The 25,401-nt window shown below is 44.2% G+C and overlaps 1 protein-coding gene across 3 annotated transcripts in view; it reads left to right on the forward strand.

The window, feature by feature from the left end:
• Window positions 1-25,401, forward strand: part of LOC148026069 (primase-helicase Twinkle, chloroplastic/mitochondrial-like) — a 91,943-nt gene that overhangs the window by 60,231 nt on the left and 6,311 nt on the right. For all 3 annotated transcript variants that reach the window (XM_087693310.1, XM_087693308.1, XM_087693309.1), the window contains exon 14: window positions 5,186-5,317. In XM_087693310.1, coding sequence (XP_087549436.1) covers window positions 5,186-5,317 — 132 coding nt within the window. The remainder of the gene's footprint in view (window positions 1-5,185; window positions 5,318-25,401) is intronic.

Consider the following 25,401-nt stretch of genomic DNA (forward strand, 5'->3'; position numbering starts at 1 on the left):
AACACAAAGCCATGGTGAAATTTCAGTTTTACACTGCCAATACCTGCAATTTTACATGCACAGTTATCCCCCAAGTGGACAACACCACATACACCACCATTGTAGTCAGAGAATCACTCATGATGTGGTGTGACATGAAAGGACGCACCTGAATTAAGTATCCAAGTGTGCATATCATCCTTAAAATTTGCAATCAATGCATGTGCAGTCAAAGAAGAAGCAAGAAGTACATCACCATTACTATCATTATCATGAGTGACTACATTAACCTCTTCTATTTTCACATTGCTCTTTTTTGCAGAGGCTGGCAGTTCTTTTTTTCAGCCTTGTTGTCTTTAGTGTTTTTGTTTTTGCCTTTCTATTTCTTCAATTGAAAACAGTCCCGTTTGTAGTGCCCTTTTTTGCCGCAATGATGGCACTCCACATTTTTTCCACGAGACTTGTTGTGTGCTCTATTTTCAGAATTGCCCTTTTGCTGAAATTTGCCTCTAGTGTGCAATGCATTAGAAGACTCGTTTACTGAGTTATTTTGCCTATTGAGTTCTTCCATCAGCAAAGAACTCTCCACATCTGAGTATAACAACTGAGCATTCAAGTTACTCAAAGCTATCCTGAAAAAAATCCCAACTTTCAGGCAAAGTGCATAGCAAGAAAGTAGCCTTGAACTCATCACATCAATATGGAAATCCAAAGCAATCAGCTGACTGAAAATTGAGTTAAACTCATTCAAATGTACAAACATGGCTGTACCTTCTTTCATGCGAAAGTCCATTAATTTTTTCAGTTAGTAAACCTTGCTAGCTCCACTTTTTTGAGCATACAATTCTTCAAGCCGCTGCCACATTGCATATGTTGAATTCAGCTTCTCAATGTTAAAGAGCAAGCTGTTTGGACATTGAGAGCTTAATGGTAGAGCGGGGAAGCTCATCCAAGTCATCCCACTCATCTTGTTCCATGTCCCTTGGTCTGATCCCCTTTGTTTTGATGGGCTTTACATGTTTCTTCTGCATCAAGACATTGTAGCATTGTTTTTGCCAAATTGCAAAATTATGTACACCCTCAAGCTTCTTAATGTGCGAAAGATTACTGCTGTCTTTTTTTCCAGCCATAATTTGCAGTTTCAAATTGACTAACCAGTTACCAGAGACAAGCCCAAATGTGACGCAAGTAACCACAGTACACTAAAGTACCAACCAGCAATGAAAATCCCGAGATTGCAGAAATTTCAGAACCGCAAATAGATTTTCAGAATTAAAAGATGTCTATTGCTGCACTCAAGCATTACTGACACGTTTAGAGACAAGCCACTAGTTACATGTGAAATCCCCAAAATTTGATTGCAATTTCTGCTCCAAGGCATTCGAGGGCACAAATTTGACAATTTTGATCATAAGCCCCAAATTTTTAGAGGGTAATCTGTCCAGATTGCATCAATATACGTACCCAAGTGCACATACCAAACATTTGTTGCACAAATTGAAGGGATTTAGCAAAAGCCCCAATTTTCTTGGGTTCAGAGTGCACAAATTTCAGTGAAATTGAAGAAATTCCATTAAAATGTGAGAAGCCACAAAATTTCCTGGCTAAATGTGCACAAAATGTGCGATTTCTAAGTCGGATTGTCTTGAACTTTGTTGAAATCTCCAAATCGGAGAAAGCCCCAATTTTCTTGCGCAAAATTTCAAGTTGTGTCATGCCTAGTAAAATAATGGTAGAAATTAAGGAGAAAATTTTGAAGAGAAAAAGAAAACGTGACGAGCTTGTCTTGGCATTGACCAAGACCCTGCCAAATTTACTGCTTGGCTTGGATGTACCCCGTCAAATTTACTGCTTGGATGTACCCGTGTCTTGTCGTCTGCTCGTCGAACTTGCTGCCTGGGCTGCAGCCTGTCGCCCCGAGTGTCTGCTGTCTTTTGACGTGCCCGCTTGGAGTTTGTGCGTTTCTTTGCAACCTGTCCGTTCGCCTCCGTGTTGTGCCCGCCTGCAACCTGGCGCCTGCAAGAGCCTGTCTCCTACTCGACTCGCCCTGACTATCGCCTGTCACCTTAGGCGTGTCACCTCACACCAATTACCCGCTCTAATACCGGTGTGTTGTAGCCAGTTCAATGGAGACTGAGTGAGTTGAGGGTGAGAGTGTTAGATATTTCACAGAGAGTAGAGAGCAGTAGAGAGGAGTGTGAGCACGATAAAATGGATGTTTGGTACAAAGACGAGTGTACCACTTTTTTAGGTTTAGATAATATATAAAGTACAAGAGTGTCAGGGTGCGTTCACACCTAAACACTGTAAACGGCATGTGGAGCCTTTTTTCCTAACAATGGGTGGGGAACCTTCCAAGGTGGTGTGTGCTGGAACATGTGGTGCACTTAATGGAGGCTGAAAGGAAGGTGCAATGGAATATGAGGATGCGATGAATGGGAGCCCAAAAGGATTTGTGATTGGTGTGGAAGTGGGAAATGATGTGGGTTCCTTTTGGCCATTAAGCATTAAATTGAAAAGATGATTGCGATGTGGATGTTGATGTCGACTGCAGTTTGACCATGAGAAACGAAATCATGTGAAGGAAAAGGAAGTGAAGGGATACTTAGAATTGCTTGCTTCAATTTCTTACCTTGTTTTTTGAGTTTAGAAAGAAAAACTTGTCTTCTTCATTGCTCATAAATGAAAAATCATTATGGATAATCCCTTCAATCAAGAAGATCTCCCAACCCTTGAGAAAAAGAGGAATTAGCTTGAATAGAATTTGAAATATGTATCTATACTTGACATTGGAGAAAAGAGGAATGATGAAAGTGGTGTATAGTCCTTGCTAGGTTTCACCAGTGGATGGCTAGTCCGCGGTGGAGTTTTTCATCTTTCTTGCATGGTCATTAGTTCTTTGCATCGAATCTTAATGAGAAAACTCAATCTTATCTTCAATCTGTTGCTAAGCGCTATGCACAAGGATGAGATTGTACTCTGCTGCTGAAATCTTGTATGGTCGGTGGACTCCATGGTAGCGTGAAGTCTCTCAAGCCATGCTAGATCTATCAGTGGCAAGTTGGGAGGCCCATTCTTCATTGTTTCTAGACATGTTTGGATATGGAGACTAAAGTGGTGTGGAAGTGTTCAAAGTCATTAAACCCTTCTGTTGTTATTGCTTCTTTCAAAGGGCTTTCAAAGCAAAGTCCTAGGTATCTCAAAGAGAACTTGGCTCTGATACCATGTGAAGAAATGCTCTAAACACATAAAACACAAAACCAATTTTATAACAAAGCGTAAATGGTTAACATAGAACACAGATAGGGTTAGGATAACTCAGAGACAAATGAATAGAGAGAATAGTGAAGTGAATGTCTACTGATAATATAGTGCTCATGCAGCAAACACACTATACAATGAATGAATACTGAAACCAAAAGTCTGGTGTCTCAAGGACGAAGGCAGAGGTAATGAGTTGGAGAGAGTGTTGTACTTCGAATGGATCCTGAAATGCAGCAAGGCAGCCTTCTAGGGTTGAACACCATCAATATAGCTCTGAAAGCTGGATTTGATGTAGATGGGCAGTGGGTAGAGAGCAAGACTAAAAACACAGGTATTTGAGGAGAGAGAAAAACTAGCGACCAAAGAGGAGTGCAAACGCAAGTAGTAGGATGAAGTGGCAGGCTAACGGCAGCAAAAACACATGTATGAGGACATGGTAAGTTAATGGGAGTAAAAGCGAAAGCATGATGATGTAGCAGTCTGTACAATAGCCGCAGATCACAAATGCAGCAGTTCAGCAGTTCACCAGCTGTAGATGATGTGGCTAATCAGCAAATAGTAGAAATTGATGTAGATTGTGTGATGAAGGCAGGAACGCACAGTTGATGGATGTAGATAGCAACGGGCAGCTTGAGTTGAGATGTCCTCCATAAATGACGTATGGGCAGCAAAGCTAGAGGGCCTGGAACTTGTAAAAATGAGATTGGACTGAATGGAGGGCAGTATGGCTATTTATAGAAAGTTTCAGGACCTTGTATTGTGCACCGTTTCAAAACTCTCTTGAATGGGGCACCAATTTAGGGTTTTCATCATGAAGAGAGGCGACATCCACCCATACACTTGGCGTAGATGAGATAGAGGAGCGGTGACATCATCCCACAATGGACATACTCTACATTAGAGGGGTGGCTTCCCCACTAGTTGCTACAATTTCTTGGTTATGGATGATAGCCGACTGTTTAGTCTCTTTAGCTAGATTCAAATTTAGATTTTTAAGTCAGGTTTATCAGATTTACTTTCCAGCTATAGTTTTGATTAGAGTAGATTAGCTGTTTTGTTTGACACTTGGTACTTTCATATGCGAACAAAGGGGGTGAAAGGCTAGAGTTTTTGAGGAATGGAAAGAGTAAAGATGATGTGGAACTTGAAGGGATTGTTAAATTCTGTGAGGGGTGAGTGTGATTGTCTTAGATCTGCTAGATGAACATTAACTGAAACAAAGTCGGTTGTGCCTGGTCCGAAATGTCATATGAGGTTTTTTTTTTTTGTGGGGGGGGGGGGGGGGGAGGGGGTTTTAGAAACAGATGGATTATGGAGTAGATAAAGGTGCAAGAATAGCAGAGGGGATGAACTGAATGAGCTATGAAGAGGGGCTGGCAGCTCTGATAATCATGGCTACTGGAAACACCCTGAAAGTCATGCCTTAGTTACTGAAAACTGCTTGAAACTCCAAATTTTTGTGGTTTTCATTTCTGTTTGCATTTCCATTTCCCTCTTTCCTGAGCCCATGGTGATAATAGCCAGATGAAGATGGGCATGACAGCTATTAAAGACATTTTGAGTGTGGAAAAAGTGTAGAATTGTTCGGGTAATGTTCCAAACTTGTCTTTGACTAAGGGAATATTTGTGCATGGTATTGTATTCTCATTTAGGTTCAATGCAGTTGTGGTACAAGTCTGTGGCCTTTAGGCCTGCTTAAGCATGATATTATCTTCTCATTTAGGTTCAATGTGGTTGCAAAAAGCTGTAGCCTGTAGCCTTTGCAGTAATATAGTGAATATTCTGGACATTAGTTTGCAAAACAAGGTTTCTGCTCAGTATTAACGACTGCAGCTTCTTCTTACTGCATGTTTATCATCTTATCTTATCTTATATGATTGAAAGATATGTGGACAAGTCTCCTTTTCTAGATATAAAACAACAATGCGTGTGTTTCTTTCAGGTTGTGCCCGGGGAGCTAACTTTAGTGACTGGAGTACCTAGTTCAGGCAAGAGTGAATGGATAGATGCATTGCTTTGTAACCTTAATGTTTCAAAGGGCTGGAGTTTCGCATTATGCTCAATGGAGAATCAGGTAAGACATAATCAAACAGCAAGTATTAGTCAGTAATTCATAAGTTTTTTTTTCAAGAAAGGAAATTTCTATTAATAACATCTTGGAGAAAAACATGAGGCGAAATACAAAGTACAAGGAACTCTATAAAGAGTAATGAAGTACACCACAAATACAATGGTTGTGTGAGAAACCAATCTTGTTGGATATAATGCCAAACCATTTGGGGAGTAGTATGGAAGAAAATGCTGGAGTCCCATGTCCACAAGAAGGCCTTTCTTCTCTTCCTCCTCCTCTCAGAGCTGCCCTGCATCGTATCCCACTTCCCATGTAGAGCGTTGATGATCTCTATCCAGATCCTTGATAGAATGTCCACTGTGGATATATTCTGAAGGTCACTAGCATGATTGCATCTCACAGTCCATTGTACTGGGCTATGATACTAGCGATTAACTTCCATCTATGAGGGTGTACTTGGGTCCATTGTGTGTACAGGTAATCTACAGTGGTGATCATGCTCAGTGTTTTGTCCAATGATGAGAAAAGGAGGACTCGTGTGAACATCCTGATAGCTACACGTTGGGTCTCTATCTGTGACCTAGGCTACAGCCCTCAAAGTTGCCACAGTAGTCTCTACTGTGTCATGGAGTAGCATCTTGAGGGCTCTCCATTGCACATGCCTTCTAGGCTCTAGGGTAGTCCAATAGGTAGTGTCCCTACCATATCCTAGCCAAGTGCCAAGTGCTAAGCTCTTGTGAGCTATATGCCATAGAAAGAGAGAAATCTTATTAGGCCTAAAACTATTATGTAGCCTCATTCAAAAGTCATAAAAACTTAGCTAAGATTATCTCTTTGTCCAAATGTTAGTTGGCTGTTGACTATGCTCTGATCTTGCTCATTTGAATCTTCCTCCCTAGCCTAGTAATGTGCCAAAGAAGGCAAGATCATGTGGTCTATGAAGGAAGGAATTCCTCCACACCCACTCCTAGATCCTACTTCTTGCTATCTAGTACAACATATTTTGTTGCAAAAACCTAGGCGAGAGGAACAAAGGCTCTAGTGGCAAGAAAGACATGTTGTTTTAAGTACTTTTAGAAGTGGGGCAATCAAAGATTTCACTTTATATGTGGGTAACACAATAATGGTTATGCCTAAATGTATATGACATGGGGAGTTACATAGTTGTCAGGTATGAAAGGTATGATACGGTATGGTCGATAAAATATGATACTAAATGGTACTTATTATTATTTTTTTAAAAGTAAAATGTGGCTGATTATATTACTAAAAAAAACAATAGAGTGCTCATGCTCAACAGACTAGCTGGAGCTGATGCAAAGTCACCAATACATCATGTATACAAGCCTCTCAAGGCAGTCTCGGGGGGATGGGGGCAAGAAGCCATTGGGGGGGGTGGGGGGGGGGTTATATCGCCAACTGAGGCTACTTGCCTACATCACGAGGAAGAGAACGTGGCTGCCCCAAGTGCGCATGAAGTGGCCTCGGAGCTCCTAACGAGCCCTAGACTCACCTTGCACATGATCCCATCAGCCACAGAGGGAGTGGATGATGGAGGTCCAAAGCTTTGCTAAGGTCGCATGTGCTGAAAGTCTATCTCCGCCGAAAGCCTCCTGACACCGTGCCTTCCAGATATGCCATCTAGTAAGACTCCCTATGATCTCCTGTACCTCTTAGCGATCTGCTGTGGGCTCTAGTATCTGGCGGATGGGTAGAGCCTTCAAACCGACCACTGCGCACGACCCTGCCTCGATAATGAATATCGTGTCCTGTCTCTTGGCCTCATACAAAAGGTGATGGCCCTAGTTAATTGCCTGCCAACAGAAATCTCCCCATGAGATACACCCAAGGCTGGGTGTTGTACGGCGAAGGATGCGGCATGCTCCTCTCCACACGAGCTGCGCTTCCTCACATGACCAAAGATAGTGCTTTGGGGTTTCCGGAGGCAGATGTGTGCAACGCTTACAACCTCCCTCCTTTTGCATATGGGCAAGCCAACTTTCCACTGCCAAGGCTCCATGTGCCACCAGCCATAAAAAATATGATACCCTCCTCGGCCTCGAGCTATACCATAGGCGGCGCCAGAAGGTCTGTTGAAAGGGCTTTGTGATGCTGTACTCCGCCCACTGCCTGCTACGTGACGGCGCCCAGTCCATATCCTCTTGCATCAGTACATATTTGCCAATCCTGGCAGTGTACTCTAGGAACTTGGGTGGCTTCTTGGTGATCACAAAGGCCGGCCATAGCCACTCTCCTGGATCCCACTCCTGCTCATCAAGTGGTCTGCCCTCTCGGATCCAAAGGCGCCACTCCCTGAGCTCCTTTCAGAAAACATAGGGGTTCAATCGCCATGTCTTCCCTTGAAGGCCCACCACCCGAATCCTCCTCCATGGAAGGGTGGCAATCCCCTCATCCTGCTGCCCTTTGTCAAGATCCAGACGTCCCCCCTCCTGAACGGCAAGAAAGTCCCCTGCGGAGCGCCACCCACACTACCTGCCACCTGAAGGGGAATGCATGTTGGTGAATACCTAGCTGCACATACCTCCCCGGGCTCTATTGGCTTGCGTATCAGGGGAGCAAGCCACTCCGGAGGTATTGCTGTATCTATTTCCCTTCTTCTCAACTCCACTCCTCTCTGGCAGTGTGATACTCGCTGCAACACCTCCTCGTCTGCCATCTTGTACACCTCCCGCCATGTCCTGATAGTACGAGCTAGGCCGGCCTCCCACCCAGCGCACTGGATGTGGGGGCGCTCACCTATCTGTGCCCCTTCCCGATCTTTGACCTGGGGATTCCAGATCACTGGCTGATGGTCTATATCCTCCTAGCAGCATGGGGGGCTCTGGATTAGGGCCTTACGGAGGCCTTGCCACACGCGGAGTAAGCTGTGAAGGAAGGTGATCTGGGCTTACGTGAAGATCCATCTCACAAACGGCCTCCACTCACCACCAAGCCTCAGTTTACAGTCCTGAAGGCCCTCCTGCAATAAGACATTCCAGGTTTGCCCGCCTGGTGTGAGACCGTGGACAACTAGCTTGCCCAAGAGGGCCATACTCTGATACTCTAGTCCTATGATCCCAAGCCCCCCCTCTTATCTATGTCGTATCATGGTCGCCCATGCCACCTTCGCCTTGGAATCCTTGGAACCATCAGACCCTGACCAAAGGAAATTCCGCACTAGGTGGCGAAACAGGCGGCGAAGTTGTACTACGCACGATGAGAAGAAGCACCAACACGAGGCGATGTACCAGGCCGTTGCTAGGAGGACCTAGTTAACCACCAGTGCTCGTCCGGCTAGTGAGAGGAGAACCGTGCTCCAGTAGGTTAGTTTCCTCCGAATAGAATCAAGGACAGGAAGAAATTGCTGGGCAGGAGTGATGTTGAGTCCCACCTGGAACCTTAGGTACTGGACAGTCTGTCCTCTGCTCACCTATCTAAATCCTAGGTGGACGTCCCACTCTGTGTTGGATTCTGGGTATGTGAGGAAACCAACCGACTCCAAGAGCCAACCTCACTCTCTCCAGCATCAACTCATCGTCCTCTATCTAGAGGGATGTATCATTTGCGTACTCTGAGTCTAACAACTCAGTGTCCTCTCTCACTGGAAGTCGGAGGCCGCGTAATCCGCTCACACGTGACCTGAGGAAGTGAGACATCGCCTCTGCAAAGAGTAGAAACAGGTATGGGGCCACGGGGTAGCCTTGTCGAACCGATCACTCCAGTCGAAACTCCTCACCTCGCCTTGTGCCTATGAGAACCCTGCTGGTGGTCAATCTGTACAGGCGGGAGACCCCACGAATCCAAGCCTGGGGGAATCCCAACCTCACCATGGTGCCTCTAGGAAATTTCAGTCCACCCTGTCATAAGCTTTCTCAAAATCCAAGAGTAGTACTGCCAGTCTCTGCCCATTGTGCTGAGCCCACTCTGTTGCCTCAAAGAATCCTAGGTACCGGACGGTCTACCCTCTGCTCACCCATCTAAATCCCAGGTGGACACCCCACTTCGTGCTAGAGTGCGGGTCTGTGAGGAAACCAACCGACTTTCGCCATTTGATTTGCACTCCCGCTGTAGAACAGAACACCTCAAGAGCTAGCCTCACTCTCTCCAGCATCAACTCATCGTCTTGTATGTAGAGAGCTATATCATCTGCATACTTTCAGTTTAACAACTCAGTCTCCTCTCTCACTGGAAGTCGGAGGCTGTGTAATCCGCTCACATGTGACCTGAGGAAGTGAGACATCGCCTCTGCAAAGAGTAGGAATAAGTACGGGGCTAGGGGACAGCCCCCTAGGGACTGATCTCTCTAGCTGAAACTCCTCCCCTCGCCTACCACCTATGAGAACCTTGCTGGTGGTTGATTTGTAAAGTATGGAGACCCCGCGAATCCAAGCTGGGGGAAACCCAACCTCACCATGGTGCCCTCTAGAAAATCCCAGTCCACCCTGTCATAAGCTTTCTTGAAATCCAAGAGTAGTACGGCTAGTCTCTGCCCACTGTGAAGAGCCCACTCTGTTGCCTCAAAGAAGGTGAATACATTGTCTAGAATGCTCCTATCCGGGAGAAAGCTTGTTTGTGTGTCATGGATGATATTTGGAAGTACGGGTCGTAGTTTCCTACCAATCATCTTTGCCAGTGCCTTATAGGCCACTGACAATAAGGTCATCCGTCTCCATTGGGAAAGCTCCAACCGGTCTCCCTCTTTTGGGAGAAGATTGAAAAGGCTTACCGAGAAACTCCTTGGCATGTGTCTTGAAGTGAAAATCTCCTGGAAGGCCATCAGTAGGGGATCCTTCACCACTTCCTAGTAGGTAGTGAAGAAGGCCTTAGAGAGGCCATCCTCCCTCGGGAATTTCTGCCCATCCTGTGTATGGAAAGCCTTCTCTAGTTCCTTCTTTGTGAAGGGGGCCAGGAGGGATCGTCCGATCTCCTCTATGACGAGGGACGGGATGTGATCCCATACATGTTGTCTACATCTCTGTTGTTACATTAATAAGGTAAATTATGGGAGACAGGCGCGAGGGATGACCGTCCGGGGGCCTTGGGCACCCGAACGGGGTCTAGGGGAGCCTAGAGAGTTAGAGAGTCCGAGAATAGTAGGACTCACCTGAAGTGGACGGGTGGCAGAGGAAATGAGAAGGGAGGTGTCAACACTTATCTAGGCGAGGTTGGGAGGAGAAACGAATGTCTCGTGCCACTGATTTGTTCAAGAGGAGTCAGTCCACCATCGCAAGTGATTCTGCTCTTCGTCTGACGGGTTACTATGTATCATTGGTATCAAAGCCGCTGGGTCCTGCTTTAGCCTGTCTCCCATGAAAGCTTTCGATTGTCCTCACGTGAAGACTTTCTTCGGCGCCCATATGTCACACGTTACACGAGTACTAGATTCGAGCAGTCTTCATCGGCTCCCACACGTCATACGTCATATGGGTATCGAACGAGAAGACGACGCCCACACGTCACACGGGTACCAGATTTGAGAAGACAGCGCCCACATGTCACACGTCACACTAGCCCCTATCCCTTTATACACGATTGAATTCGTGTAGCGCAGTCGAACGGCAGTAAAAACTCGTCACCAGTCGGACGAATCTCACACGTAACAGGGGTACAGCTGGTTCATGTGACCCATTGGGGGGGGGTGTGTTTAGGCCCTTCCTTATTCGGTGTTCCTGCCAATAAGCTTTATTGTCAACATGACTGGCTCAATTTGGGAAAGATGAACTATTACTCACTCTTCGGGGTTATTACTAAAAGCCATCAATAGCTTCCCCATCACTATAACCACGGAAGTACTTCACTTTGTATGCAAATTTCTTATATTTGCTTTTCAATTCCAGTGTATTAATGGAGGGAAAAGGGAGAGAAGGAGTAATTGAGGGTTCTATTTCTGGGGACTACCCTATGGTAGATCCCCATGAAACGGAGATACAAGAAGAGCAATGGGAGGAATTTTTTGCCACACGAGAACAATTTGATGATCTAACTACTCGTGTGCAGGCATAGGGGGTTCAAATGGAATTTTTAACTCAAACACTCACCGAAATAAAATCTCAATTAACTTTATTACTAGAAAGGGATAAAAATAAGCTAGAAACCTCAGATATTCCATCTTCATCGAAAGATTTGGATGTGACTATGCTAGATCCTAAAGAACCCCACCAAAAGTTGAGGGATAATCCAGTCTTAAAAGATATGAAACCCCCTCAGTTTCATGGGGAGGAAAAAGATAGAAATAAAGACACTATCTTTAATTTTCTCAAAAAATGGGAGGATTTGCACAAACTTAAAAATACTCCACCACATCTCCAAGCGCTGGAGGCCAATTTAACTTTGGGGCCAAAGGCGTATAAATGGTGGCGAACTTTAAAGGAGACAAATAAAATACCTGAAACTTGGGCTCAATTTGAATCGGTCTTTTTGAAAGAATTCATTTCTGAAAATGAAATGGAAAGAAATTGGGAAGATTGGGATTATGTCAGACAAAAGGGAAGATCCCTGCTGACATATTTGAAGGAATATCGTGAGATAATCCTCAAAATGGAAGGAATAGATGAATTCCAAAAGACGAGGATTCATTAGGGGACTAGATAAGGCCTGTAAAAAGGAAGTGAAAAGGAGTTCACCTAAGACGCTTGAAGAGGCAATTAAATTTGCATTAATCAATGAAGATAGTATGCGTCCAGGTACACTCACTAGTCTCATTGATACGGAGCCCAAGACTAAGGAATTGGAAACCTCAAAATTTGTAAGCAAATTTAAAAGGAAAATGTCATTTCTTAAGGGCAAGAAACAGCCCTTTCAAAAGAAACAATATGTAAGGCCAAAGTTAAGTCAAGATGACTTTTATAAGGCCAAAAAAGAAAGGCTGTGTTTCAATTGCCTATCTCCTAACCATGCTGCCTGGAATTGCCCTCAAAGGAAAAAGGGGGAAGATAAAGGAAAGGATAAGGACAAGGGCAAGGGAAAAGAAAAACAAATCCATGTAGTGCAGACCCTAGAATTAAAGGGGCATGAAAAGTATAAATCTTTAGAGGTTTTGCACAAGGATGTACAACACAGGTGTTGTATGTCAACTTCTATGTGGCAGCCTACTTTTGGGCCACATGATTTAGTTGGATTGATAGCTGGAAAGAGGGTTAGAGTCATGATTGATGACTCTGCTATCCACAATTTCATAAATTATACACTTGTCAAAAAATTAAAACTTCCCCAACAAAAGAGTGGGCATCAATATGTTGTTCGTATGATGCAAGGTCAAGATAATAAAATATGGGATACAATGGTATCAAATTTGGAAATTAAGATTCACGGATATAAAGATAAACTTGATTTTTAAATTATGAATATGGAAAGAGCCGATATTGCTTTAGGGAGGGAGTGGCTATGGGGATTGGAACCATCCTTAAAACGTAGTTATCATCATAATACACTGGAATTTGAAAGGGATGGTAAGACTTTTGTGATTCAAGGTGAATATGAAGTATTTGATAACCCTTTGTTGTGTTCCATTGAAGTTCAGAAGTTGATAAAGAAGGAAGCTTGTGAGGTATATATGTTATGGTCTCTTCCTGTGCAAAACACTTTTACTTTCTGTAATATAAAGCAACAATTTTCTTATGTTTGTGAGTTGAATGTAAGTAATGAATTAAGTGGTTTGTTAGATGAATTTAAAGATGTGTTTCCTTTTGATTTGCCAAGTGACCTTCCACCAGATAGGGGTGATATAAATCACCCAATTGACACAAATAAGAATACACACCCTATTTCTAAACCACCTTATAAGTTAAGTGAAACACAACACCAAGAAGTTGAAAGACAGATTAAGGATTACCTTGATAAAGGGCTTATATAACCCAGCAATTCGCCTTGGGCTTCGCCAATTTTATTGGTAAAGAAAAAAGATGGTTCTATGCGACTTTGTGTTGATTATAGAGCACTTAACAAGATAACAGTGAAGATTAAATTTCCTATGCCCAGAATGGAAGATCTTTTTGATCAATTACAAGGGGCAAACTTCTTCACAAAGATAGACTTAAGATCAGGCTATCACCAAGTAAGAATTAAGGCACAGGATGTTCCTAAGATAGCATTTCGTACTAGATATGGGCATTATGATTTTTTAGTGATGCCTTTTGGCCTCCCTAATGCACCAGCCACTTTTATGAAGCTGATGAATAGTGTGTCACAGCCCTATCTAGGACATTTTGTAGTAGTCTTCTTGGATGATATCTTGATCTTTAGTAAATCAAGAGAAGAACATTTGGAACACTTACGATTAGTATTCCAATTGTTAAGAACACATTCCCTTTATGCGAAGAAAACTAAATGTGAATTCTTCGCACAAGAGGTCAAATATTTGGGGCATCTTATCTCGAAAGAGAGAATCAAGATGGATCCGGAAAATGTAAGGGCAATTATTGAATGGCCATCTCCAAGGAACTTGGAAGAGTTGCAGATCTTCCTAGGATTATGAGGATTTTATCGGAGACTCATTCGAGATTATGCCAAAATAGCTGTTCCAATGACAGATCAACTTAAAGGGAAAGGGAAGAGTTTTAATTGGGGAACAAACCAAAATGAAAGTTTTCAAAAACTTAAGGTAGCTATTACTACAACTCCAGTACTATTAATTGTGGATCCCAATAAACTATTTGTGGTTGAAGCCGATGCCAGTGATAAGGCAATAGGCGCGGTCTTATTACAAGAAGGTTGACCAGTTGCTTTTGAAAGAAAGAAATTAGACCGTGCAAAACGGAATTATTCTGTTTATGAGAGGGAGTTGTATGCAATAGTACATGCAATGAAGAAATGGAGGCACTATTTGTACGGTACCAAACTTTTGATCTTGTCGGATCATGAAAACATTAAGTGGCTTAATGACCAACCAGATCTACAAGGGCGTAAAGCTAGATGGGCCGAACTCCTTCAAGAGTTCGACTATGAGATAAGGTATAGAAAAGGAAAGTATAATGTAGTGGCTAATGCACTCAGTAGAATGCCCATCATAAATGAATTGAGTTTTACTCAGTTCACTTCCGATTTGCTTGAATCTTTAAAAGGGAAATGCCAGGTTGATCCGGCATATTCCAACATTTGGGAAGCAATTGAAAATGGGGATCCAAGTGGAAGGGTCTCCACTGAGGAAGGAATATCTGAGGATGTTCAACAAAGAAATGGAGCATCAGGGGTTGCTCAAATGAGATTCAAGTGGAAGAATTTTACCATTGATAATGGTTATTTACTCTACAAGGGTAGGGTATGTGTCCCGAAAGATGAAGAAATAAGGCGCCAGATACTCTTTGAGTGTCATGATACCCCTAGCACGGGACATCCAGGAGTTAATAAGACTTATAGTCTTATTAAAAGGCAGTTCTATTGGCCTGGAATGAATAAAGACATCCTTGACTATGTGGTCAAGTGTAATAAATGCCAGGTTAATAAAGCTGAAAGATTGAAAATGAGAGGACTTCTCCACCCATTAGAGATTCCTTTGGGAAAATGGGAGAGTATATCCATGGACTTTATTGTTGCATTACCCAGAACACAGAGGGGGCACGACTCTGTGTGGGTGATTGTGGATAGATTAACCAAAATGGCTAGGTTTATTCAAACTTCAACTAATGTTAAAACACCAGAATTGGCTAGATTGTTCGTAGAGAATATATACCGATTGTATGGCCTTCCGACAAATATAGTTTCCGATCGGGATAGAAAATTTGATAGTCAATTTTGGCGTGCTGTATTTAAGAAGTTGAATACTAAACTTAGCATGAGTACGGCGGACCACCCGCAAACTGATGGGCAAAGTGAAAGGGTTAACCAAATCCTTGAAGATATGCTCAGGGCATATGTAAGTAAAAGGCAAACTAATTGGGAAGAGTATCTACCGATAGCAGAGTTTGCATATAATAGTGCCAAGCACTCTTCCACTGGATATAGTCCATTTATGTTAATGTATGGGTTTCAGCCCAGAGCTCCTCATGCAGTAGGACTGCATAAGGAAAAGGTTTAGGCAGCCAAGGATTTTTTGGAGGATATGAATAGTATGTTAAAATTTGCTCAAGAAAATATTAAGAAAGCTCAAAATCGAGCTAGAGCATATGCACATCCTCACTGAAGAGACATCTCCTTTGAAGAAGGAGAATTGGTCTATCTTAAGGTGCCTGAACAAACTAAAACCATGAAAACGGGACAATGTCCAAAGCTTTCACCCAAGTATTGTGGTCCTTTCACAATACTTAAAAAGGTGGGAGAACAGGCTTACAAGCTCCAACTACCTGCTGGTAGTGAAATACATCCAGTTTTTCATGTAAGTAAGTTAAGGAAGAAGGTGGGTGATTTGGATAATCTAATCTTAAATGATAACATTGAGAAGCTATTAGATGACCAATCTAATCCACATGAACCAGAAGGAATATTAAATGTTCGTAATAGATGAACAAGGAATACTATTTATCAAGAATGTTTGGTTAAGTGGAAAGATTGTTCAGAAAAAAGCTCAACATGGGAGCGAGTAAGTACCCTAAGTAAAAGGTTTCCCAATTTACAGTTGGACCTTCCAAGTATCGTTTTCGAGGACGAAACCGATTCTTAAGGGGAAGGAAATGTTACATTAACAAGGTAAATTATGGGAGACAGGCGCGAGGGATGACTGTCCGGGGGCCTTGGACACCCGAACGGGGTCTAGGGGAGCCTAGAGAGTTAGAGAGTCCGAGAATAGTAGGACTCAGTTGAAGTGGACGGCTGGCAGAGGAAACGAGAAGGGAGGTGCTAGCACTTATCTAGGCGAGGTTGGGAGGAGAAACGAATGTCTTGTGCCACTGATTGTTCAAGAGGAGTCAGTCTGCCATCGCGAGTGATTTTGCTCTTCGTCTGACGGGTTACTACGTATCATCTGTCCTCTAGCTGAATCTGTCTCCTGCTGGAAAAGGCGCGTTTAATAGTCGGTGGCAATCTCCATCACCTCTTCTGGGCTAGAATAGGTTCTCCCATACTGATCTCGAAGGCTGCGTATCTGCTCTGCTGCGGTGCGGGGCTGGTGCACCTGGAAGAACTCCTTGCACATCGTGTTCCCCTTCCGCGCCCAGAAGGCTATTGAGGTTAGGAAGGAGAACTCCGAGCGTCTGTCCTCTAGGCTGGCAATGGCTGCTCGCGCGCGCACCTCCTGTGCGTGGAGGATGGGATCCCCTGGTACCTCCTACAATAATCTCTGCGTGGCTGCAAGGTCCCGGTTGAGTGGCCTATATAGCTGTCTCTTTGCAGATTTTGCTCGACTCGGCTAGGACCTCTACAACCTTCTCTGCTATCCAGTCCCTCTTGTCCCACTCTGTGGTCCAAATCTGCTCTATCTGTCTCGTCACCTTCTCTCTACTATAGATCGAGTTAGGGATCTAATAGGATCGTGTGTCTAGGGCGGATGCGGGGGGTCAAGTGTTAGGAGAACCGAGCAATGATCGGACAATGTGGTGCTTGCCAACTGCTCAATTTGGCCTCCACTTAAGCCTCCCCACCCTCTCACATAAAACCTGTCCAACCGCTCCAGCAGGACTCCACCTAGCCACTTGTATCCCCAAGACAAGTCCAACGATCTCTCCGTCCTGTGGAAGGCAGGGCCTGTCCAAGCATCACGTACTCCGACTGCAAGAAAAAAGACCTTCCATGCCTCCTACTTCTCCCCAGCCATGCCCTAGTAGTTTTTGTCTCTACCCTGCTGGTCCTCCAAGGCCTCCAGGTTATTGAAATCTCCTCCAACGATCCAATAGTCCATCTCTGGGAGTCCATCTGTGATCTCCATCCAGAACCTGCTGCATGCCCTAACCTCCCTAGGGGCATAGACATTGAGGAGTGCAATACACGCGTTCCCAATATCCAATCTCATCCATAGAACCCTTCTTGTCAGTATCGTCCCGTGGTCTCGTACACAGGCAGTGAGACTCGGGCCAATAGAGGTGCATATGCCTCCACTCTTGCCGTGGGCATCTATGATATGCTCCCAGTAAGTGTGCGAGCCGCCCGGAAGTACCTTCCCAAACTGCTGGGCCTAGGTGGGGGTGAGCTTGTGCTCCTGCAGAAGCAAGATGTCGATCCGTCCGGCCAGGGCAAACTACAACTCCTCCCGAACAATCAACTTCTTGGAACCACGTGCCCCACGTGCCCCACTCTAGTGGAGACTATTCACATTCGAGGATGCAAGGTGTAAGCTCATGGGGAAACCTTTGATTGACTGAACATGCATCTGTTCGGTGTGGATGCTGTTGATGAGGAGGAGAAACTATGAGGCATGCAAGTGCGCTTCGCCGTTGGTCTGGATGGTGAACTCTAGTCCCCCATGGTGATAGATGCTCCAGGTGGTACTATCAATGCATCTATCAGTCATGCTGAGAGTTGCGACTCTGTATGTTGGTAAAAACGGGCTGCCTGTGCCAGGGGCCACTCGATCACGTCTCTCGGAGCTCTCCATTGTGGAGGGGCTCGAAAGATAATGCTCAAATGTGGGACCTCGGCACCAGGCCACCAGTTGATGCCCATCATGCAACTAGGTCACTGTTGTGGAAACACTGCTAATCCTTCATCTCCCATCCACTAAGAGATGTGATCCGCCACGTGACTCTTCAACTCCTTCTCAATCTGTGTAGACGTCCACTTCGCTAAGTAGGAGGACTGAAGAAAAAAGGCGTAGTTTGGTCCATTCGGTGGTGCTAGTAGATGGACCTTGCCCCTCCTTGACTTACGAACCACAAAGATCGCCGCCTCTAGAGATAGTGGGAACTCTCTGCGCTCTGCAACTTTCAGGTAGGACCATGGGCTGGGGCGGGTGAGGGGGATCTTCATGGTTGGGGCTAGGGCTGGGGCGGGACAGGTGCCGGGGGGGGGAGGAAGGTAGGCGTAGGGCGGGGCGGGCACAGGCGGCCCGGAAGCGCAAGCGGTGGCGCAGGCAAGGGGGGTGTGAACAGGTGCTGGATGGGGCAGTGGCAACGTGCCGCAAGCAAGAGGGGAGGCCTTGGTGATGGCGATGGGGAGGGAACAGCGGCGATAGCGATGGCGATGAATCCGGCGGGAGGTGGTGCGATGATCAGACGGAGGCGAGGGTAGCTTGGCGACGTGACGGGGTCTGTTGGGCTTTTTGGCCAAGTACATCTTGCCCCACATCGCACAAATGGTACTTATGATTGTATAAGGTACGGTATGATATTAGTACGAAAATCAAAATGAAGTTGATTTTGAAAAAAGTAGGAATCATTAAATGGTAGAACACATGTTTAAAGTGGAAATAGCCATTTCATTAAGAAATAAGATGAATATATGAGGGTGGCCCTCGTGGTTGCATGCACTACGTGCAACAAGCGATACAACTAGAGTCTAGTATATACATGCATGATGGATCATAGTGGCATGTATATACAATGATAGTAGATACATAAAAGAGAGAGACCTATGAATCTATAATGAGACATCATCATCATCATCATCATCATCATTATCATCAAAACCATCTAAGTGCTTATTAAGAGAGTTTGAAGATGACTCCTTGGCATCAGATGATGAGACATTGTTATACTCATCCTCACTAACGAGGCTACCATCATCCTTGAATGATGGCTCCCTAGATGTCGGTTGTGTAGGCAAGGGGAGGATGTTATCATGAGGCATGAGATGGGAGCTACTAAAGCCGTGCCTTTCATATGCTTGCAAGCTACTCAAACCACTCCTTAATGTCGAAGGGCGCTGAATGAACATGCCCTTACTACTACCTACTCGATCTCCTTGCCTACGAGTACGCTAACTGCGAATGTCACCCATCAACTTGAATGTATCAATATTCATGTACACAATGCACATAAAATTGTAAATGCTAAAGTTTAAATTGTAAAGTATAAACTTTTAAGTTTAAAACAATAAAATTTAAATTTTCTGTTTAAGTGTTTGCCTACTTTGGACTACCCATGCTCATCATAGCCTTGATCATGCGTAAGTTAGTGCAGCAATAGACTAGTCTCTCTAATTTGTTGTGTGCTAAGATGGTTGTGGATCTTCATGTGAATGAGAGAATAAGTACTTCAGTTCCTCTCACATGCACCTGAAGAACAATTTTGAGCAAGGACTCTCATGGCTAAGGGTTGAAGGGTCTCTAGTGCATATCCAAAGTTTTGTCACCAAAATAGAGGCTTCACAAGTGACTCTCTCCAACAAGAAGGAGAAGCAAAGGCTACATGTAGAGATAGGTTGGGCACGGAGATTGAGATAATCAGTCGTTACCTCGCAGTGAGAGATAGAGAGAGTGAGATAGAGCAGAGTCGAGAGTGAGCCCGTTTGTAGGTACAATGAAGAGAGAGTACCTTTAGGTTTATAGATATATATATATGTGTAAGTACAAGTGCTAAGGGTGTGTTCATACTCGAGCACATTTAAAGGCACGAGGCCTTTATTCCCAACCACCTCCCACCTAAAGGCAATGTGTCTGAAGAGGAGAAAAGAATTAGCTAAGTCTAGGTATTTACAAATCCTGCAGACCCTTCGTGAGAAAGTCTGTAAGATTATCATCTGTATGCACTTTGACAAGCTTAATGCTCTTGCTGTCAAGTACATCTCTAATGAAGTGGTACTTCACCTGTATGTGCTTTGTCTTTGCATGAAAGACAAGATTCCGTGCTAACATGATAGCACTCTGACTATCACAATGGAGAACAGGTAACTCTGAGATGCCAATCTCTCCCACCAAATGTGAAAGCCATAAAGCCTCCTTGTATGCCTCAGTGGCAGCCACATACTCTGCCTCTGTAGTAGACAATGCCGCAAAAATGCAAATACTATAGCAAGCGCCCTCTGGGAGGGATGGTAGCAGCTTGTTGCTTGGCACTAGATGCTGAAAACGTAGATTGATTAGGTGCTATGATGATGCAGTAGATGGAGATCTTCAAACAAGTGGGTGATGGCTGAAAACAGAACACCTAGGGTTGGATAGTGATGGGTTGTAGTCGATGATGGTTGAAGAGTAGATCATAGGTAGGTGATGGCTGAAATTTACACGATAGATTGAGAATCTGCACAAAAAGATGACGTTGAATGGGCAGCTTGTCTATTTATAGATGTTGAATGGTGCCCCAAAAATTAGGGTTTTGGGGAACCATTGAAGCTCTCTCGAATTGTGTACTAAATTTGCATTTTTCTTTAATCAAGTATGTTTTGGGGCTATTTAAAAATGCTAATCAGTTGTAAAGCATATTTTAACTCAACATTCTCTCTTAGGCCCAAAACTGAGCCAAAAGGAAAGACCACAATGTTTACCCCAAGGCGACCCATCCCAAAGCAGCCAAGGCATCGAACAAAGTGTGCACGGTGGTTGCCTAGTGGCCCACCAAGACTATAGAGGCGATGGTTATCTTACTAAGGAAGTCTAACTAGTCATCCCAAAGAGGATGGGGCACTAGACAAAGGCTGCTCCTCAATTGCCTAGTGGCCTACCAAGCTGTATAGAGATGGATTGAACCACATTGAATTGTTGTTGTTGTTGTTGTTTTTCTTGGTTGGAAAGTTAATTTTATTGGTGGTGGCCGATTAAGTAAGAGTGACTTTGAAGATGGGAGTAGAGATGATACACCCAATACATCACAAAACAATACAAGCTTAACCATCCACTCAAGGATGTCAATGGCAAGGGAAAGGTGATGAAGGATCATGTGAAGAAGGATGGTGGTGTAATTTGTCGATGGAAATAGCTAAGGATCCGTCGAGTGGTGCTCTGCACAATGGGATACATAGTATACTACATGTTGAAGAATGCTCATGTAGCAGGTGCTACTTGGACAATGTCTCTCGTAGGGAAATTGTTTACTTTCCCAAGCACCCTAGTACAAAGATGATGAAACCATGCGATGTATAGAAGGTACACTTGGGGGGAGGTTGATGTCGAAGATAAGTGTTGAAACATGTAGAATACTAAGAAGGGTAGGAATCCCCTTTCAACTTGGATGTCAAGGTCGAAGAAGGACAAGGAGCTTGATGATGTCGCTCTTCGTGTGGTATCCAGAACCGTGTGGATGAAGATGATGAAGCATCTCTATTGTAAGAACAAGGATAGAAGTTACCGCCATGATAGCATCAAGAGTGGTGTTGCATGATTTGCCGTGGGAGGGAAAGCCTCCATGTTGGTAAAAGAGCAAAACTTTAAGTAGATGTAACCATGAAAGGAACGGCGTACAGATCTTGGCTCCAACTAAGGAAGGATTGGTGCAAACCTGCATGTTAGTCTTACACTCAAATATAAAACCCTAGAGAAGAGATCAAAATTTGCAAGCACAAAGATGAGTAGTGAGAGGCTCCAAAAAACAAAACTCAGAGGAAAGCAAAGCTAAGTGCAAGTATGTAAATATATTGTGGGAGTCTAAAAAGGAAAAGGGTAAGTGTGGGGCCACCATTGCATACATCAAGTTGGAAAAGGGGTCCTAGAAGGTGTAGTGAATGCCTTAGGAATGGATGTGTAAAGTGCAATAGACGAGCCATTAGCAAATGAATTAGCTAATCCTTCAGGGGTAGTGAAAGTTATAGGTTGCTAAGGTTGTCCGCATGCCAGATATCTAGTATCTACTAGGGCAGATGGAGCAGAGGGTGTGGTAACAGGAGGTGTAGCACCACTGGACTAGCTAGTTGGAGTGGAGGCAGCCGTAGTAGTCCGTTGGGGTTTTCTAGATGAAAGACCTTGGGCCTTGGTAGAATACTCCTTGTCCACATGGCTCGACCTCTGGCACCGTGTGTAAAACTTATTTTTCTTAGGAATTTGTTTCAAAAAGGGTCATGTTTCTTTGGTTCCATTAAGTGGTGTCACCCTTGTTTTGGCTTGCCTTCGCATCTTTCGAGTTCTTGCCCCTGTTGACTTTCCCTTCTGAAGAAGAGGCAACCATGCCTCACCCCTCTAAATGGATGTGTGGAGGACTTCTTGTGGACTTGATCATGTAGCCTCCCTTGGCGTAGGAACTGACACTCAAACTCATAGAAGGTCGGCAATCTAGAGAGGGACATAATGTGTTTGATAAAGCGGAGGTATTTGTCGGCGGGCAACTTGTTCAAGAAGAATGTAACCTCACAGAAATTTAACTTCAAATAGCCAATAATAGCAAACTCGGCGAGTAATCGTTAATATTTAGCTAACTTGACTTTCAGATCATCCCCTTTCTTAATGGGAAACTCTTGAAGCTCAAAATCTACATTGATATATGGAGTGCGATCTTGTGCCGCATAGTGGTCAATGAGATGGCTCCAACACTTAGATGTGAGGAAAATATTGTAAGTGAGTGAAATTCAAGAAGCAACCTTTGCATTAACTCAACATTGGCCATGGCATTGTGGGCTTTGTAATAATAGATGTGATCAGGGTGAGCTAATCGAGGGTCCGGGCTCGGTACCAATGATGAGGTGCCAAAGTCCCTTAGATTGAAGCACATTTTGCATGAAGTTTGACCAAGTGGTGAAGTTCGACCCGTTAAAACGAGTCTTATCCATGAAGGCATTCTCAGCTGTTGCAGTAGGAATGGTAGTGCTAGGAGATAGAGGTGTGTAATGGGGGTAGGTTTGGGGGAGTAGAGTACACTTGGGAAGCAATCCCAAAGAGCTCACCATGCATACGAGAAGTATGCATAGTAGATCCAAATGTCGGCACAAGTGGATTGGGTATGGACAATGTAACCGCTTGAGGAGCCTGCCCATGGTGGAGGGATAGGGACATATGGAGCACAAGATGGAAATCCCTATGTAGGAGTGACCCAAGGGATGCGTGACGACAGTCTATAAGCAAAGAATGAATATCCTTGTGTTTGAAAGGTCGTATGGGGGGGTTGTGAGTGTCTGGGGGTAGTGAGGGGGATGTCCATCACAGTCATCCTAGAGTATAAGGATGTGATAAAGTGGGGATATGTGGAAGGTAGAATGTTAAAGGGTGGCATTTCCCCTAACAATGCACTGGGAGATGTAGTGAATGGAAGTTACATAGACGGTGGGATGGGGAATGAGAAAGTGCCAGGAGTGGAGATGGAAGATCCAATCCCTAGTGTGCTGTGAGTGGAAGTTGATTGTAATCCAAGATTTTGGAATGAAGATGTGAGTAGATCAAAGTGTGGAGAAGATAGTGGTGGAATGGGAGTGAATTGAGAAGTGTGGTTTACTTGCCTAAATGAAATAGATGGTAGAGATATTCCTGATGAAGGGTATTTGCTTCGAGAGCCTTCGGATCCTAACACCAAAGGAGAAACAGAAGAGGGTTTTGGCTCATACAACTCAAAAGGGTTATACGAACCTGAGATAGGGTCTAGCTGTGATGAAGGAGATGGATTGCCAGATGCGCGGAATGTCGTGGTCCCTCCAAGATTAGTGAGACGGCAAATCTCACCAATCGGTCTAGAGGGAGTAGTAGCACTCGTTGGAAGGGTGTAAACCTGACTATACCTGATACGGAAGTACTCCCTAAATTCCTCGTGTAAGGTGATTGAAAATAGGAGAAGAAGATGGTAAAGGTGAAGGTGTGTCTACCTCCTCTAGAGACTATAATGCGTTCTCAGAGCCTCCAATGATAGAGAAGCTTGATAGGGCATCATAGGATCCATAGAAGAAAGTGCCTTAGACATTATGAGTCAGAATCACCGCAGGATACTCTTTAGGAGAGGATTGGCTTTGATACCATGTGAAGATATGCCAAGGTTTGCGTTGAGGAAACACATGTACAACCAAGACTGGGACACAAAGACTAGCCTCCACTATCAATGCAAGATACTCTTTAGAAGAGCACTGACTTTGATACTATGTGAAAATATGCTAGGGTTTGCACTGAGGAAACATAGCATGTACAACCAAGATTGAAACACAAAGAGTCAGACAGTGAGAGCAAAACTCAAACCCTAAATACAAAACGCAAACATAAAACTCAAAACTCAAACACAGAGACAAACACAAAGAGAAGAAACTTTGAAGTGAATAAAGGCTGTAAATGAATGTAAGAGTGTAATTGGAATGCCCAAGGGAAAAGCAATGGAGTGTCGGAGAGTGACACCCATCGGAGAAGGATCCCGAGTGTTGTAACCACTAGTTGAAGATGAGAGTGTTGAATAATGAACAATAGCGGGCTGATCACGAAAATACGGCAGTCGGAGGTTGAATTTTGATGAATGCAAGTGTTCGGCCAGAGAAGGCTGAAAAAGTGTCAGCTGAGGCAGAGAACTGTCAAGTGACAACACGAGAGGTGTGTGCTGATGTATGTGGCTTGCTGGACAGCAAAAACGCAGACACTGCAGCAATCACTCGGTGGGAGAGATGGCAGAAGCCTATCGCCCGGCATTAGATGCTGAAAACGCAGGCTGATCGGGTGTTATGATGACATGATAGATGGAGACGTCCAAACAGCAAGGCGATGGCCGAAAACAAGCCATCACCTAGGGCTGGATAGTGATGGGCTGCAGTCAGTGATGGTTGGACAGTTGATGGTAGGTGGTTGATGGCTGAAATCTGCACGTTCGAGTGGAGAACCTGCACAAAAGGATGAGGCTGAATGGTGGGCAGCTTGTTTATTTACAGATGTTAAAGGGTGCCCCAAACATTAGGGTTTTGGGGGACCACTGAAACTCTCTTGAACTATGCACCAAATTTGTGTTTTTCATTGATTAAGCGTGTTTTGGGGCTGTTTAAAAATGCTTATCAGTTGTAAAGCGTGTTTTAGCTCAACATTATGTTTGGTGGGAAGTTGCCTGGGGAAGGCATGTGATAATGTATATCATGCTGTCTGGTTGAATTCACAGATCTGCACAATCCCAACCATGGATCTGCATCATAACCCCTCACCATCAAAGGATTACAAAAATCCACTTTTCCCCCAAAGAAAAGCCCCTAGTCTTGGCTTCTTGGTACTGTTTTCCCCCTGAGAGACCTACTTTTCTTTTCTGCTCCAGTGCCACTTTGGGAGCATTTAGATTTTGAATCTTGCTCCAGCCCTACCGGTGAGCTTTAATACTGTGCACTTCATTAGAAGTAACATAACTAGTCACTCTATTTCTTGCAAAAAGATAGGACTGGGATAGAACAACTGGAATAATCTATCAACATTTGAA

The sequence above is a fragment of the Lygodium microphyllum genome, chromosome 14 (assembly GCF_053477565.2).
Source record: "Lygodium microphyllum isolate KBCC chromosome 14, Lygodium_microphyllum_v1.1.10, whole genome shotgun sequence".
Taxonomy (NCBI): Eukaryota; Viridiplantae; Streptophyta; class Polypodiopsida; order Schizaeales; family Lygodiaceae; genus Lygodium; species Lygodium microphyllum.